The 19,340-nt window shown below is 36.1% G+C and overlaps 2 protein-coding genes across 2 annotated transcripts; one reads left to right on the forward strand and one right to left on the reverse strand.

Moving 5' to 3' along the window:
* Nucleotides 1-83: 83 nt before the first annotated feature.
* On the reverse strand, nt 84-981 carry LOC120136317 (pentatricopeptide repeat-containing protein At3g61520, mitochondrial-like). The gene is made up of 2 exons (XM_039152382.1): nt 722-981; nt 84-573 (listed from the first exon to the last, which is right to left on the reverse strand). The coding sequence occupies exon 2, from the start codon at nt 475-477 to the stop codon at nt 100-102; it is 378 nt and encodes a 125-aa protein (XP_039008313.1). The 5' UTR covers nt 478-573; nt 722-981; the 3' UTR covers nt 84-99.
* A 953-nt stretch (nt 982-1,934) lies between these two features.
* On the forward strand, nt 1,935-3,910 carry LOC120136316 (probable WRKY transcription factor 43). The gene is made up of 2 exons (XM_039152381.1): nt 1,935-2,431; nt 3,615-3,910. The coding sequence occupies exons 1-2, from the start codon at nt 2,028-2,030 to the stop codon at nt 3,790-3,792; spliced, it is 582 nt and encodes a 193-aa protein (XP_039008312.1). The 5' UTR covers nt 1,935-2,027; the 3' UTR covers nt 3,793-3,910.
* Nucleotides 3,911-19,340: the final 15,430 nt, after the last annotated feature.

Below are 19,340 nucleotides of genomic sequence, written 5' to 3' on the forward strand. Positions count from 1 at the left end.
TTCCTTGTTTGGAGCTCTTAATTTTTTCCAATTCACCAGCACCAGAATTCCCACTTATGCAAAAATAAGCAATCAATGTATAAGTAACCGCATTGCCCTTTAGTTCTTTTCCCAATTCCCCTGCATGTCATTGAAGAGCACAATTGCACTATTGATCCTCTCATGTTTGCACATGCCATCCACCAATATATTAAGAGATACAACATCAGGCAACACCACTTCTTCAATCATCCGATCAAACAGCTCCTTCCCTCTCTCAATCTCTCCAACTTTACAAAATCCATTGATCAAGCAAGTATAAGTAACCATATCAGGAGCCAAACCCTTTGTGGACTTCATCTGTTCCATCAACTGCAGCGCTTCTTCAACTCTCTCTACTTTACAAAGTCCATCAATCAAAGTATTATATACAACATCGGCCTCAATTGAAAGATCATCATTCCCTCTTCCTTCACTGATTTTGTTGTACACCTCCATTGCATCGCCAGTACTAAGCCACTTACATAATTGTTTAATAAGAATCCCGAAGTTACAACATCTGCTTAATATCACTCTCCTTCATTTCAGTCAACTTTTTTTTTTTGGTTTAACCGCGATTATCTGATCCATTGATAGACTATTTCAAATCGTATTTTGCAGAGGCACATTAAGAGGATGACCATCCCAATCCAATTTGTTTACATTCACAAACCTTATGATTCGAACTCCTGATGTTGCTCAAGGAATCATTCCTTTAACTTCTCTACGCCCCCCTATACCGATCAAAAGTGCATTGAAAGGAGGATCTTCAAGAGGCGCTTGCAGTGTCAGCGGTTTATGCAACAAATTGCAAGCTTGGTTGAGTTTCCCACTTCTACATAACTTAGAAATCAAAAGGACTAACCAATTTGTATTTGGAAAAACACCATGTGTCCCAAGTAGCAAAACCAACTCAATGAGTTCGTCCTCGATCAAGTTCACCCATTTTCTATATCTCTTCACCAACCCCATTTCCCTATTTTCCCGCCTCCAATACATCATTCTTCTAATTTTAGCAGTAATTTAAGTATTTGAAGTTAAAAAATATATATATTAAAAGTTATTTTGTAATAAAGCTTTTATTTGTTTAAATTTTATTAAGTAAAATAGACCTACATTAAATTAGGTTTTATAGAGATAAAGAAATGTGTTCCGAGTTTCATTCCTCGTACCATGGCCTTTTCAAGTCACAGAGGTGATAGGTGTTCAATTTCATTAAGACTAGAGAGTTGTTCATGGTAATTTAATTAAGCGAAGTTGGAAGTTTTTGGCAAAAATTCAAGCTGACATAAGACGATAGAACATTAGAGCAAGGAGTCAAGTTTTTGGAAATTAATGGGTGACCTAATCAGGACTCTCCTTCCCAGGCATAGGCACGCCCGATAGATTGAAAGGTGAGTGGAAAATACCCTTTCGTACGAATTTTAAATTATCATAATATATATATATATATTATTAATAATTTATCTTTATCTTCTAAAATTTTATAAGTTCAGTCTTTAATATAAAATTTTGTATCCTTCTTTGACAATAACATACATTAACTCGAAGTTATTGTGGAACTTGAACATGAAGTCTATTCAATTGGCCGACTGTGGCTCTCAAAGAAGCCGACCTACTGGATAGAATGTTAATATACAAGTTTTCACTGTCATCTACAGTGAGTGACCAAACTACACAAAACATGAGAGGAAAAGGAAAATGGAGCTCCGAGTTAACACTTGAATTAATTATCGAGGAATTATATATACATATATGAGTTCATCGCATGCTTTGAAGTTAACGTGTCTCGCCTATTACTTGACGACCAGAAGCAGTTGAACAGAAGTAGTTGAGATATTGTTGGGTTCACCAAGGTTGCAAGAGAAAGGAATTAAAACACCCTCCCTCTTATCTCTCTCTTCGACAGTCCAACCTCTTTACCTTCCACCACTTTCTTCCCCTCTTTTCTTCATCATTCTCACTTCCTTTCTCTTTCCATATTCTCTCCCGGAACCCTTCATCCACACATGGATGGCCATGAAAGTACCCCGCCGCCTCTCCTGCCGCCGCCGCCCTTACTATCACCCCTTAACGTTCCTTTCCTCTTTCCATCTTCCTCGTTGAACCCTCCTTTGGAAAGTCGTCAGAATATTCTCCCCGATATCGATTGGATCAGCCTCCTCTCTGGTCTAGGACAGGAGAACCAGGTAATGATTGGGAGTGGTTCTAGTACTATGATGTCTGAAAATGGAGGCGGTTATCAAATTCAACAGGATGATAAAGGTCATAAGAGGAAAGGTAGTAGTAGGATGAAAAAGACAAGCCGGCCCAGATTTGCTTTCCAAACCAGGAGTGAAGATGACATTTTGGACGATGGTTACAGGTGGAGAAAGTATGGTCAGAAATCTGTTAAGAATAGCATATATCCAAGGTTTGTATCTCTTATCTGTACGTTGCATGGCATGCATGTTAATTCGTAACACTGTGTTCTTAACTTTTAATGCGTGTATTTGTATGCTTATTTATCTATATACACACTTAATTAAGATCGAATGTATTATACCTAATTAGGTTATAAGCATTTATGTGCTACTCCATTTTCTGAATTGAAACGAGGAATTCATTTATCAACTTAATTAGGAACACAATGATTTTTACGAGCTAATATTTGATGTTTTATATAACATTATGTATTATTAATGAATTACATGATAATATATTATTATAATAAAATAATATTAATTTAATTATGAAATTTTTGAATGATATGCTATCATATAGTTTAATGCACCTGCATAAAAATATATGTTATTATTATATCAAATATAAAGACAATATATATTTTATTTAATGTATTAATATTATATAAATTGTTAATGAATATAAGATGACACTTCAATCACAAAGAAAATTTCAATATTTTTTTAGTAATTTGTCGTTTGAACCTAATAAATGTCATATAAATGAAAGTTTATTTATATTTTATTTTTATGTTATTTAAGGATATTAACCTAGATTGTTTCAATTTATTAAGTACCAATATTTGAGTTATTATATTAACCCATTTGACTTTTAAGAAAATCTTAAAGAGATGACATCTTATAGATCATTAGCCCTCTATAAATTATAGTAGTGCGTCAAGTAAAAATTATTTAGTTAAACCCGGTTAATTTATTTTTGAAATTTATAAACATATCGTACAATTCCTTATATATATATATATATATTATAGTGTGAAATGTATTTTGGTCTATAATTTTAAAATGAGCACAAAAAGGTTTATATACATTGAAAAATAAGTAAAATGACTTTTTATAATTGAAAAATGTTAAGTTTATAAAATTAATTTAATTGATGATATACTAGTATTTTAAAATATGATGTAATATTTTAAAATAATATCATATATTCATCCAATCTAACATGATCGGATTTCTTTCACATCTATCTACTCACCCACCATATTATCATTCTCTTCGTCTGAATCCTCATATACATATTGTGTTGATAGTATGCATATATATTCATGGTTATGGTATATTTGAATTTCCACTATGCAGTATATTTGAATATTTGGTTGGTTAGGTTATAGAAATTGATTTTAATGAATGAAGGAGCTACTACCGGTGCACGCATCACACATGCGATGTGAAGAAACAGATACAAAGGCTTTCCAAGGACACCAGCATGCTGGTGACGACATATGAAGGCATTCACAACCATCCCTGTGAGAAGCTAATGGAAACCCTGGCTCCTCTTCTCAAGCAAATGCAGTTCCTCTCTAGGTTTTAAGTCTTTTATGTTTGCAATTACTAGGTTCAAACAGCACATCAAATAATTGGACCTTCTCTTCTTCCCATACACGTGTTACTTATACTCTCCTTGTCCCATTCTTATTTGCCTGTAAAATGTGGACTGCAATATCATATACAATCTTATTATCAGCTTGTTTTATGTTATGTTTCACTCTAATATTGTTTATTGTGGTTTGAATTCGTGTTTGTTTTTTTCATTTATTAATAAATTAGTTTAACTGAAAAATAAGAGCATGAATAATATCTCTTATTGATATTAGGTATTTTAAAAGTCTTTTAGTTAAAATGGATGTTTAACGTTACTAAAATTATCATTTAAGGTCGTTATTAATGACTATTAAATATCTATATTCAATGAAAGCTTGATATGTTACTTATGTTTTTAATTTTATTTTAAACAAACTAAAAGTATTACTTTTTTAAACCCCTAAAATTTACAAATTATCCGAATTCCCTTAAGGGTGCGTTTGGTTCAAGGAATGTAAGATTACCAATGGGAATAAAAGATTATCAATGAATGTTGTATTTTGTGTTTGGTTCAAGGAATAAAAAATTATTGGAATGTATATTTTATTAAATTGTCCTTATTATATATTTGTTTTTTAACAAGTTGAATTCTACTATAATATTATTATAATTAATTTATATATTTTATTTAAAAAATTTAAATTCTAAAAATTTATATTTTTTTTACAAAATTGATAAGATAAATAGGTTTAATGAAAGGGTAAAATTTTATTTTAACCCCTGAACTTCAAATAAAATTATAATTATGGATTTTTTTGTAAATCTAAAATAATTTAAGGATAAATTTGTAATTTAACATTCGTAGAATTTTTATTATTCAATGACAGAAAAAGAATAATTTTGAAAAAAAAATTAAGGGCATTTTAGTCTAAAACGCCGATAATCCAACAATACCTAAGGGAATGGGATAATCACATTCCCGGTAATACACCCAAAAAATTCACTATTGGTAATAAAAGATTACCGAAAATAAAATTACCAGCCAACCAAACGGGAGAATGAGGATTCCATTCTCCCGATAATGATGTATGTCGTGAACCAAACGACCCTAAATATTTTATATCAAATCTTTAAATCTCATATATCCTCGTCGAATTAGCCACCATTGATCATCCCTTCTATTGTTGGATTCACATTGATCAGTCACTCTCTTACTATCACACGTCATTATCCAAAAGATAAAATAACCTCAGTGACCCAAAATGCCTTATAATATACGATTTAATCAACTATTTTTGGATTTGCCAAAATGACCAACTAAATCGCAATGCGATCGATAATTCGCAACGCGATCTTCGGTATCGCAAATCAGTTTCCAGATTCGCAACGCGATTCTGACTATCGCATTGCGATTTTCCAAATTCGCGTTGCGATTTTCTGACTATCACAATGCGAATATATAAATCGCAATGCGATTATGACTATCGCAACGCGATTCTGACTATCGCAACGCGATGCTGACTATCACAACGCGATGCTGACTATCGCAATGGGATTTTCAAAGCGCCATTATTATCGCAATGCGTATTTTTTTTTCAAATTCCAAACACGAATATTAATATATCGGAACACTGAACCGTCCACAGTATATCCCGTAATCGCAACTCATAACCTAAAACCCTAAATCACAACTCAATCTCATCTCCATCTCTCACTCTCTAAGGCGACATCCGTCCCCATCTCTAACGAAATCAGTCACCATCTCCGACGAAATCCGTCTATCTCCATCTCTCAGAGCCACCCTCACAATCATTCACGGTCAGAAATGGAAAATCAACCAAATCAACCACCGAGGGTTAGTTTTTTTAATTATTTTTATTTTGAAAATTTTGCATTATTATTAGGTTTTTCATATTGAAATTGATGATAAGTTTAATGGTAATTTCAATAATAGATTAACCATTTCATTTAGATTGCTTATTAAATTCATTCGATTGCTGCCAATACTGCTAAACTGTTTAGTATTTAAACCCTGTGAATTTAGTATTTGTCTTTGTTTTGTCTTTTGGTTGAAGTAATGCAATCCATTCAAGTTTCAATTTTAGTATTTGAAACTGAGAATCGCAACGACAGAATCGCAATGCGATTTTAGTTTCGCGTTGCGATAGTCATTTTCGTGTTGCGATTTTCATTTTCGTGTTGCGATTTTAAGTTTCAGAAACTATTCTTCTTCTGTAAATTGAAACTTAAATGAATTGCATTACTTCAACAAAAAAACAAAGACAAATACTAAATTCACAGTGTTGCAAATTTAAGTTTGAAGAATAAACTACTACTCTTTATGTTTATTGTTCTTGGTATATCTTCACAGTGTAGTTTTTGGTATATCTAACTTGGTATGTTTATTATTTTTGTAGAACTTTTATTCGACTCAATTGACCTTAAGAAATAAAGTAAGCCTGGCCAAAACAATTACGTCGAAGCTTTCACCTGCACAAAGAAAAATATTTGAGGATACTTGCTTCGGGCCATGGCTGAAAGTACAACATCCGGGTGGAGATGCTATGTTGACCCATCTGTTTCTTCAAACCATGACTAGCGATCTACCAGAGACTATACAACATCGTGATGAAGAGATATGGTTTGATTTTCCACCGGCGTATACGTGTTTTGGGCGGGAGAAGTTTTGCTTAATCACCGGTCTACGCTTCGGACACGATGATGTAGGTCGGTACACTAGACATATTACCCGCCTATCGTGGTTATCCCGAGTTTTTCATGAGCTGTCAATGGAGAAGCCGAATTTACACGTGGAAGACTTGACGAGATTATTGAATAAGAAAGATGGTTTTACTCGGATGGATGACGTCGATGTTGTCCGAGTATGCCTTCTAATACTTTTGCATGCCAGCTTTTTAGGCAGAGAGGCCAGACAACCTATTCCTAATGATCTAATTAAATTGGTAGAGGACCTAAAAGCATGGAACCTATTTCCGTGTGGTTCGTATCTATGGAAAGCTACATGGAATAAGTTGTCGTTTGCCTTTGATGATCGAAAAAGTTTGCGTGGCGATGGTTCCAAATACACTTTGTCATGCTTTATTTGGGCCTTTAAGGTAAGAATTTTTATATAATGTTTCCAAAATTATAATTAATTATTTAACAATTACTAATGTTTGTTATTATATTGTTTGTAGATTTGGATATTTGAGGCCTTTCCCGCCATGCAGACATATGCATTAAAAACTTCTAATGATATTCCTAGGGTTATTTCCTGGAAGAGGAAACAGACCTTGCAACAATGGGAAGATTTACTACCGTATACGACAATAAATAATGTAAGTTAACACAAATACTACCGTATGTTTATAAACAAGTTATTACTAGTACACGTTTAACTTTGTTTGAGCTTTTATATTGTTAGGAGGCCAACACTCCATTACATAGGCTGACACCCACGGAAGCTGAGCTTGCCACTGATTGGTGGCAAGCTAGTAAGCATTTTTTTGATGGCACGGATGATAAGCAACCTCCACTTCGAGAGCCATCACCTTACCCAGAGCCATCACCTGATCAACCCGACTATACACCTCCACAACGAGAGCCATCACCTATTCTGTCACATCATCGAGCCTCTTCTCCACCATCACCTCATGATAGGCGACCGACAAAGATGCCACGACGTTTATCTCCCTGTTCTCCACCTCCACCTTCACGGGATGAGTTAGGGGAGTTACGTGATGAGGTCAATGCCTTGCGTGAGAAGGTCGGTACTTTACGCGATGACAATGGTGCATGGTGTGTTGAGGTGTCTACTTTACGTGGTGAGGTAGCCGCTCTACGTGAGATGGCAGCATCGTTGCAGAATGAGGTTCATACTCTACGCAACGAGGTAAGTTTAATATTTTTCATATTTAACTTGATGATAAATTTACTCGTAATTTCACTTAGATTAACCATTTCACTTAGATTAACCATTTCACTTAGATTGCTTAGTAAATTCATTCGGTTGCTACCAATACTGCTAAACTATTTATTCTTTAACCCTGTGAAGTTAGTATTTGTTTACTCGTAATTTCATTCGTTGCGATAGTCAAATTCGCGTTGCGATAGTCATTTTCGTTTTGCGATAGTCATTTTCGCGTTGCGATAGTCATTCGTGTTGCAATTTTAAGTTTCAGATTCTATTCTTCTTCTGCAAATTGAAACTTGAATGAATTGCATTACTTCAACCAAAAGACAAAGACAAATACTAACTTCACAGTGTTGTAAATTTAAGTTTCAAGAATAAACTACTACTCTTTATGTTGTCATTGAACCTACACTAAACCTATATGTTGTCCTTTTAAATGTTTATATAAGTGATTACTTCTGGAATGTTATCTGATGCATTTTGTGAACAATGATAGAATAATGACTTGGGTGAATACCGTGCAAGTTTGAAATATATTTGTCTTTATTTTCACTGTTTAATATCATGTCTGTTTATTTACTGATTTATGTATTAATTTATTTTTAGCAGCCCGTTAAGGTAGATGCTCTACGTCGGGTTTTTCTTGCAAGACGGAGTTCACGCATCAGACGGCGTGCACATGCCATTACGTCTCCGTTCACCCCAATAGTGCAAAGAATCCGTAAGAAAAAGCCCGACTCACATGTCATCGTTCAAGAGGCCTCCCCTATCGTTCAAGAGGCCCCTATCATCCCTCAAGAGTCCCCTCTCACCGTTCAAGAGGCCACTGTCATCATTGAAGAGGTCCCTCCCAATATTCTAGAGCCCGATTCACATGGCGTAATATATTGAATTATTGAGAAACCCCCTCACGTGCCAGACATGATGGATGACTGTTGGCTTTCGTATAAGTTACCGACCAGTACCATTCCGGCAGATGAAGTGGAGAGGAAACAACTACCGGAAACAATTATGGATAATACCCTTTGGGCTAAGGCCGCAGTTGATTTTTATCTACATGAACGGAGCCAAGGGTTTTACGCTGACATATACAAACTCAACGATGATATGCATTTGTTGATTGAACGGTCTTGGTGGGGTGTGTTATTAGGGGTTGAAGACAATGGCTATTTCGATGGGGGGTAAGTCTTATTTCTTCTTATATTTCATTTTGAATAATTTTTTTTAAATTTATGTAATTCACTAATATATGTCTTTTTTTGTAAAACAGAATATTGATGCATGGGTGTCACGTCTTCTAATAGTAAGGAAATTGAAGAAAAATAAAAAAATACGCGATATACAATTATGCCGACGTCTTTTCACGTAGTTCACTTGAAGAATCAACGACAAGAATCATATATGTTGGCTAATGGACAAGCTAAACTTTATCCTGCATGGTGGGAGGTCGATAAGGTTAGTATTTATTTGTTTAAATATTTTAAAGGTGTTCATAAATAAGTGCGCAATTTAAATTATTACATTTCGATACAAGTGTTTATCCCTGTTTTGAAACGTACTCATTGGCTTTTCGTCGAGCTTCATCTCCCATCCCTAAAGATAATAGTATATGACATCATGATAAATTACATATCATTGTCTGATTTGAGAGATATTATTAAGGGATGGAGCTCTCATTGGCTAAATTCTTTGATGCGGTTAATTATTGGACTTATTCTGGAAACAAGAAGCCAAAGAAGTTCAATGTTACAGTTATCAGAGACGAGACCGCGCCACAACAAACGCCGGAAGCCAGAGGGGATTGTGGTCCTCTCGTATGCATGTGCTTGGAGCGTTTGACGACAGGAAGTACACAGTTTCTACCTCCCACCAATAGAGATAGAGGTGCAGTAGGCTTGTGGTTTCGGTATTTTATGGCTAGAGCGATATATGCGAGACGCTGCCTACTTGCATCCGCGTTATGAAAGTGTCCATAAACAATTTGTAAGTCAAATGCAAGTGTTGTTAAGTACCTAGAATTCAATAATAATTTGTTGTTTGTTGGTTTTAGATGTGTAGAAAGTGTTATTTGAGCAAATGTTTGGTTTCTGCATGTTAATCCTGAAGTGAGATGCATGAAATTGATGTATGGGTGCATAAAAAACTGTATGGGGCACACTTTTTTTATTGTTTAATTGATTCTTAAAAGTCTGATTTGTTTAATTGATGAGGAAAATAAGAATTATTATCATTTTTTGCTTGTTTAATTGATTTATAAAAATTGATTTGTAAAAGTCGATTTGTTTAATATTGATGTGTAAATAATTCTTATTTGTGCTTGTTTAATTGATTGAAATGTAAAAGTTGATTTTTTGATTTCAATCTGCATCATATTGAAGGTAAAAGACCTGTTGGAGGTACACTTTTGCAACACTAAACTCAAAATCGCAATGCAAAAGCCAAAATCGCAACGCGAAAGTCAATTCGCGTTGCGATAGTCTAATACGCTTTGCGATTTTCTCGTTGCAATAGTCAAATACCCGTTGCGATAATCAAATTCGCATTGCGATAGTCAAATTCGCATTGCGATTTTCTCGTTGCGATAGTCAAATACCCGTTGCGATAATTAAATTCGCGTTGCGATAGTCAAATTCGCGTTGCGATAGACAAATTCGCGTTGCGATTTTTGCGTTATGATAGTCATATTCGTGTTGCGATAGTCAAATTCACGTTGCAATAATCAAATTCGCGTTGTGATAGTCAAATTCGCGTTGCGATATTCAAATGAATGTGTAATAAGTGATAACAACTGAACATATCATATCAATGTTCAAACTCAAGTTACTAATACTGCCTAACTGAAAATGTTAAAAGTTTACACATAAAATACACATAATAGTCAAATTCGCGTTGCGATATTCAAATGAATTTGTAATAAGTGATAACAACTGAACAGATCATAGCAATGTTCAAACTCAAGTTACTAATACATGACTAACTGAAAATGTTAAAAGTTTACACATAATACAATGTTTGCATTTAAAAAGCACCTAAGTTAATAGTCCCAAAAGGTGAAGCCGGTTGTGATTGGGATTTTAATTTTGATTGTCTTTTTCTTGACACTTTATGAGCTTTGGATTTTGATTAGGATCCATATTTTGGTAGAGGAAAAGATGATTACGATGACACTTGTGATCCACATATCAACCTTGTATGACCACTTTCCTTGCACCGACTACATGTCGATCTCTTCTTGTCTTCACCCTTAGACGGTATACGATTGTGAATTTTTGGTCGGCCAGGTAGCCTTCTGTCCATGGCTGGTGGCAAAACTGTTTGTAAGTCATCTGGTATGTCCCACTCAGAAGGATGTGGAATAGGGTAGATAATCTCGACATAAGTCTGTCGATATACTTCTGTAGTGTAGCAATCCATAGCGTATGCGCTTGAATCATCTTGGTTTAGATGAAGAGTAACTTTTATAACATGCCCACACGGATAACCAGATGTTTACCATTTCATACAACTACACGTCTTTGCATTTAGATCGACAAGCCCATTTAAGTTATTATCCAGTACTTCAAACAAAGTGTTTGAACATGGTTCAACTCTCCATGACGTTGACGTCACAACACGTTTCGTTATCTTTTTTTCAGTCCATGGTGTAACACGATATTCTAATGTTCCTGTAAATTTAAATAAATAATACTTAGTAAAATATATGATAAGTTGCGAATTTAAAGAAATAATACATGCATGGTTTCTTTTCTTGTAGTACCACTGTTGAATAGAGGCTCGAAAAAACTCCATTAACATAGTAATGGGTAATTTCCGGTAATGACGACGTAGAGCGTTGATTGATTCTGCACTATTAGACGTCATGAAACCATATCTTGCTCCGAGTTGATGTACTCTTGACCATCTTTCAAACCCGACATCTTCTAGTGTTTGAGCACACTGAGGCAAAACACGTCTTAAACAATTTATATGCTTATTAAAATCCACTTCCCGATAAGTTTTTACAGCCTTCCAGTATGTCCATTTGTGATTTTTTATGCCAGTAGACCTTGATTTTAGATTTCTATATAAATGAACACCACAAAGTCCATGAAAAGCATCTGGGAAACACCTTTTAACAGCGTTGTCAATTGAGTTTGCCCTATCGGATATGATTGTCAGATTGCTAATAGGACCTATGCAATCCCTAAGATGCCCCATAAACCATGTCCATGAATAAGAGATTTTAGATTTGCCAACCCCGTAAGCTATTGGCAATATCCCATTGTTAGCATCTATGGCTGCTGCTAATAAGTTTACTCCAAGGTATCGACCTTTTAAATGTGCTCCGTCAACTATAATAACTGGGCGTATGCAAGTAATAAACGAACGAATCTACAAAATCATATACACAAGAAATATAATCATTTAAATGTGAAATGCATGTAACTAACAAAAATGAGTCAACAAAATTATATTGATTTACTAACTGCAGCACCAATGGCGATAAACAGCAACTCAAAGCGTCCATCTCTATCTGTTTTGATATGAGTTACCGACCCAGGATTTTTCAGCTTTAAATTGTGACAATAAGCTGACAGTTGGGTAAACGATGCTTCTGGCGACCCCCTCAACAATTCCAAGGCATAACATTTGGCTCTCCAAGCTTGAGAATATGAGATACTAATCTTGAACCGAGCATTCATATCAGTCATAATTTCATGTCCCCGATATACCCTGCCATTCAAAAACATTAACTCAGCCAGAAAACCACCCAACACCTTTTTGTTTTCCTGTCTATGGTGAGGAAAAACTTGGGTTCTTGAACATGTATGTTTATCAATAAAAGTCCTAACTTGAAACATTTCGCAATCTTTTATCCTCTTTGTAATCATACGCCACGTACAGTTTTTGTCAATCATACACCTTGTTTCGAAACGATCTTTGCTTGATTTGTTAACTTTTAGTTGATAGCCATCTTCCACACATTTCGTATACAAAGCTATCTTCAAGTATTCCTTTGTATCAAAACAATCATCTTTCTTGATACGAATAATTTTTGTGTAACAATCAACTGCTATTTTTACCAACTCTTCTTCTGGTATCTGAAGTAATTCTGGCATATTCCAGTTATACTCCCGTGGCATTTTCTTCGGGGATTTCTTCTTTTTCTTTTTCTTCTTCAGGGTTATATGAATTACAGAATAGATGTTCAACATGTTCATTCATAGTCATAACTTCCTCCTCTTTATCATCAATAACATCTTCCTCGGCAGCGGCTGTTTCATCATCAAAATTCGGGTATTGATCAAAATCAAAATCATTACATGCATGGTCTATTTCTTCTTCTGAAACATCATCAAAATCCGAGTATTTACCAAGATCAAAGTCCGGGTATTGACCAAGATCAAATTTCGAATACCGACTAGTACTCACAATTTTTTCTGTTGGCTAATCATCGTCTAACTGGTTAATACGAAAACTGGAATTTGGTGCTGAAAGTTGATTGGGATTTGGATTAGGGAAAGGTTGTGGGTTTTGAGATTGTGTTTGGTATTGGAAATGTGGTGAAAAAAAATTTGCTTGGTGATGAAATTGTGGTGGAACCATTAAATTTTGAGCACCATAAACTGGGGTTGAAAAACTTAGTTGATTACTACCCGCTACTGACCCAACTTCACTACTTCTAGGTTCAACAACATACAATGTAACATTATCTTGCGAAGCACTAATGTAAGCAATGAATCGTTCAATATCTCCATTGTCGGTTAACAAATAAACTTTACCTTTTCTTTGATAAGATAGCCTAAATCCACTTAAGGGCTCTAAATTCAATTTATTTGTAACACGTAACATTAGAGTTTCATAAGTTAACTTTTTTAATGACAGTTTTAGTTGAAGATTCATGGGTAAAGACATATATTGTAAAATACCATGAACATTCTCCCATGACCATCCAAAACACAAATCTATCCAAACATGATCAACATTAGATGATTTCATTATTGTAAATTAATTTACTAAACAAACGAGCTGCGAAACTAAAACATGTTACCGGATGGGGAATGATGTCGTTGGATATAGGAACGGATGTCGCCGGAGAGAGTGATAGATGGAGATGGAATGAGTTGCGATTTAGGGATTTAGGTTATGAGTTGCTTCTGCTACGTAGTTATATACCCAAAACATTTGTGTTGCAAAACTAAAACCTGTTGCAAATTTGAAATTCAGTGTTGCAACAGTCAGAATCGCGTTGCGATAGTCAGAATCGCGTTGCGATAGTCAGAATCGCATTGCGATAGTCATAATCGCATTGCGATTTACATATTCGCATTGGGATTTACATATTCGTATTGCGATTTACATATTCGCATTGCGATAGTCGGAAAATCGCAACGCAAATTTGGAAAATCGTAATGCGATAGTCAGAATCGCGTTGTGAATCTGGAAACTGATTTACGATACCGGAGATCGCGTTGCGAATTATCGATCGCATTGCGATTTAGTTGGTCATTTTGGCAAATCCAAAAAAGTTGGTTAAAATCGTATATTATAAGACATTTTTGGTCACTGAGGTTATTTTCTCTATCGAAAATCATCTGTTGCCACACGTCATCCCTCTATTTTACAAGATTATTATTTTATCCAACTATCGTTTATTTGTCGTTGTCAATAATCCCACACCATCACCTTATCCTTCGATTATATTTACTAATCTAACACCGGTCAGATTATATTTCCCGATCTAACACCCGTAGCAGTAAAGCGCGCCACCTGAACCGCGCTATATGTTGATTTGGCGCCACGTGGGGTATAGTGCGCCCCCTGCACCGTGCTATACGCTGATATGGATTACACGTGTATATAGCGCCCCCCTGATCCGTGCTATACGCCACATAGGGGTATAGCGCGGATCAGGGCGCGCGCTATACGCCACGTAGGGGTGAATTATATTTAACGCGGTCCCTTGTCCGTGCTATATCTTTTATCTGAATAATTACATATAGTGCGGTGCAGGTACCGCGCCTTATATGGTTATAAATAAGTCATTCGCCGGTTAAGTTTTTCACATCTCCTCGCATCTCTCCTCTCAACTTATAAATTAATACAACAATTTCGTCAACGAGTAATAATTCTGGCAATCTTCTCATATTTGATTTAGAAGTTCGTGCGATTTTTCGTTATAAGGTAATTTTGTTATAATTTTTTAATTATACTTATTGTTTATTATCATTATTTGAAAAAATATTATACTAATTATTTTCAATTAATTTTTATGTTTGTAAAATTGAAAAGCGGGAGCATACGTCGAAATAGTTTTACGGTGCATGTAATAATATAAAATTATATTATTTAAATTATTTACGTTGATGTGTAAAAAATTTATTGTGTTATATTTTCGTTCATACATAATTTATTTAATCAGGTTTGTTTCAGTTTTTTTTGCAGATATAATATTGCCGCACTTTTAAACTCAAAGAATGGTGCGACTTTCAGCTATTGTTTATTATGATGGTGAAATTCGAGAAGATGAAACCAGCGTTGTTTTCGTATCAAATGAGTGTGTTAAAATATCATTCAAGAGAAACATAACTCTTGAGAAGCTGATAACGAAGATTTTGAGGAAGATTCATGTTGGAAGTAGTAGAAGAATATCGTCGTTGCAGTACAGATTTCCAACATCATTGTTGCTATTTACTTATACAGCGTTCGAACTTTCGAACAATGATGATGTTCAAATGATGGTTGAAGCTCAAAGTAATTATTCAGACGTCGCTATTGAGATGCATGCACATTTTGTTCAAGTGCGTGCTGTTTGGGGTCAATCTTTAAGCTCACACTATGGGCTCGCTGAACAAGTTGATCAAGTTGATAGCCTGACTACAGTAATATGTAATGATTTTAATGCCATAATGGGGAGACATTCATCCGCAACTCCTTACGATATGTACCGAGGTGGGTCCACGAACAATCCGTATGGCAACACCGCGTCCAGTTCAAGGGGAAGGCATTCATCTGCAAATTTCTTTGACCATATGGAGATGCCATCGACGCAACCATCTGTGCAGTTTCCATTTGACACGATGGCTTCAAGCTCCAAAGGAGGCATTCGACTACGAGCTTTTTCGATCTCAATGTCGATATGCCTTCCAGTTCAAATGAAAGGCGTGCAAGTAGTAGGTTCTTCGACCTAAATGTGGAGAGCATAGAGGAATAATCATCTCCACCAGAAGAACCACTTCATGAGCCTGTTGCCGATGGTGCTGAGACTGGACTATTTATTCACCCAGAATCACCGTAATTCAACTCCGATGATGATGAAGTTCCAGGAAATATGGCATAAACTGACCCTCCTGCACACATGTATGAAGTTGATTATGGTGCAATGTACGAGCCAAAATTTGCGGATATGCCTAATCTCGGTGACTATGGATATTACTCATCAATAAATAATGGTGAGTTATCTTTAGGCATGGAGTTCTCAAGCAAAGAAGAAGTTGTGATGGCTATAAAAAATTACAATATCCGTAATTCTGTTCAGTCCAGAGTCAACCGATACACGACCGAAAAATATGTATACTACTGTGCCCGACGTGAAAACGGATGCAATTGGATAGTTCGCGTATCAAAAAGGAAGAGGAAAAACAACATATGAGAACTAACAATATACAACAGTCCTCACACATGTTGTGCTGGAGAGGTCAACCAAGATCATCCCAACTTGGACTCTGAAGTGATATGCCAAGCCATCATGCCCATGGTAAAAGCAAGCTCTTATATAGCTGATGCAGTGTTGATTTCAGCTATACAATCGCAGTATGGGTACAATGTCTCCTATAAAAAAGCTTGGTTGGCAAAATAAAATGCCATTGTCAAACTTCATGGCGAATGGGATGCATCTTACAACGAACTTCCAGGTTGGTTTAGGCTGGTGCGGACGTTGAATCTTGGGATAATTGTGGACTTTGATACCTCCTATACATACCATAATGATCGAGTTCTTCGCGATCGAAGCCAATTCTACCGAGTTTTTGGGAGTTACCCACAGTGCATTAATACTGCCAAATACTGCAAGCCTGTGGTCCAGATCGACGGGACTTTCTTGTATGAAAAATACAAGCAAGTTTTATTATTGGCAGTTGTCCAAGATGACAATCGCAACATTCTTCCAGTTGTTTTTACTCTTGTCGAATGAGAAGATACAAATTCTTGGGTTTTTTTCCTCCGAAATTTACGTGCACATGTTATCACGAGGGAAAACATTTGTGTCATTTCATATAGCGGAGCTGGGATCAAAGCAACAATGGAGTCTTTGGGTCCAATGTGGCAACCACCCTTTGTCCAACATAGGTATTGTCTCCGACATATTGCTGCGAACTATCATGGAAGGTACAAGAAGAATGATGAGCGTCAATTAATTGTGCGCATGGGTAAATGAAAGCAAGTTAGTAAGTTATACATTTTTTGATCATTTTAATTTTGCAAAGAAAGCAAGTTAGTAAGTTATACATTTTTTGATCAGGTTACGAACTACTTTCTCGAACGTTTGAATCAATGCTTCAAGATTTATGGGCGAAGAACGAGGAAGGATACGATTACATCAGCCTCATCGATAAAAAAATGTGGACGAACGCATATGATGGTGGATATCGATATGGACACATAACGACCAACTTGGCTGAGACAATCAATTCAACCTTAAAGGGTGCACGACACTTACTTGTAGCGGCTTTGGTAAAAACTATATATTTTCGTTTGGGGGTGCTTTTTGCGAAGCTCGGGGGACAAGATCAAACCTGGATGCAAGGCGGTCATGTCTATCACCCTAGATTAGTTGCAGATCTACAGAAAAAAATTGTTGCATCAAATGGAATGTCTGTAACAAGCTTCTCTAGAAGGTATGAAATGTTTCGTGTCACAGAGTTGCTGCGACCTCTTCAAGGGATTGAAGTTGTGTCGTTAAGAGTAAATCTAAGGGACAGAACGTGTGATTGCGGGTTTTTTCAAGCTCTGAAGTATTCATGCTCTCATGTGATAGCAACTTGCTCGCATACACGTCAAGACTATAACCATTTTGTGGATCCCGTATACATACTATCTGAAGTTTTTAAGATATACGAATTTGAGTTTCCCCCATAGGTAATGACAAAGACCCTGATGAGGTTCAAGATTAGCTTCCGATTGTACCAAATCCGAGTTTATTGAGGGAGCGTGGTCATCCAAAATCCAATCGAATTCATTGCGATATGGATATTCGAGAAAGATCTAGACAAGACAGAAGATGTGGTCATTGTAGAAACCCAGGACACACTAGAAAAACATATCCACTTCTGTTGTCATCAAGTAAAAATAATGAGGAAATGATGTATTTATTTATCAAATAATAATTCTTGTATTTTAATTTGTATTTACTTCAAGTTAATGTCATTCGATAATCGCTGATGAAAATTAAAAAAACGAACACAATCATTAAAATTTATCAAAATAATAACAATTTGGTATTTAAATACAACAAACTTACAATAAGAATTAAATGGTAAATGAGAACCAAATTATAATAACTGATATTAAATGGTAATAAACAAAATTAACTGAAATATATTAAAAAAAAGTCCAACAAATTTAACAAAATAAAGTAAGTATTAAATGAGAAATAATAAAAAATTACAATTAAACAAAATAAAGTAAATAAAAATATAATAAAAAAAATATTGATGTATGCGTCGCGAATGTGTTCCGTAGGGCGGTGGTTGTCGGTCTCGAGGAGGATTTCTTCGTATCACTGGTTCTGACTCCTCACTGTCATCATCGTCGTCGTCGTCATCGTCGTCCTGAGCAGGTACATTAGGTTGATGAGGAGCTGATGACGATGAAGTACCTCCATAGAATAAGGACCCTGGAGGTGTATGAATGACTATCCCACCGGCCTACGAAAACTGGAAAAATTGGGAAAACTGGGAAAACCCAGACATCGCTGAGTGTGAAAACTGTACAGGAGGTGTCTATGCTGCGGCCATGGGTGATGGGTCATAAACCAGGTAAAGGCGGCAGCGGCGGCATCTGGTAATGGAAAGGTGATGGTGGCATCATATATGGCTGTGACATCATAAATGGCTGCGGTGGCTGCTGTGAAGGTCCTGCTGGTGCAACTGAGGATGAACCAGAAGCACCTGCTCTTCGTCCACGAGCCGGGGGACGATGGTGCTTTGTCGGTGAACGTCTCTATCGACATCGTGGAAAGGTCTACCCTCGTGCATCCTCGGGAAGTAGAAACAGTTTCCCGTTACTGTTGAACCACTCATAATAATCCTCAGCATACATCAAGAAGTCAGTAAAAATTGGCTCTCTACATGGAAGGCGCCGATGTCGATCCTCCCACAACACGACCCACTCATGATGCCTCACCAGCCAATCTGTATCTGTCTTGCCGCGTCTATCTAAGCTATGCAACTCATCCATATTGCGAGGTGCTTCCAGAATTGGTTGAAAACAACCAAACTGCCAGAGCACGCGATCAGTGGAGTGCCACTCGACGGTCGCATAAAAGATCAGAGAGACCATCGCCATCCAAACATCTGATGGACCCCTCAACTCAGATGGGATCACCGTCCTCATGTCATCAGTAGAATATGGCACCCATTCAAACTAAAACAAATAATATATAATTT

Source organism: Hibiscus syriacus, unplaced genomic scaffold (genome assembly GCF_006381635.1).
Source record: "Hibiscus syriacus cultivar Baekdansim isolate YM2019G1 unplaced genomic scaffold, ASM638163v2 tig00110622_pilon, whole genome shotgun sequence".
In the NCBI taxonomy this organism is placed as follows: Eukaryota; Viridiplantae; Streptophyta; class Magnoliopsida; order Malvales; family Malvaceae; genus Hibiscus; species Hibiscus syriacus.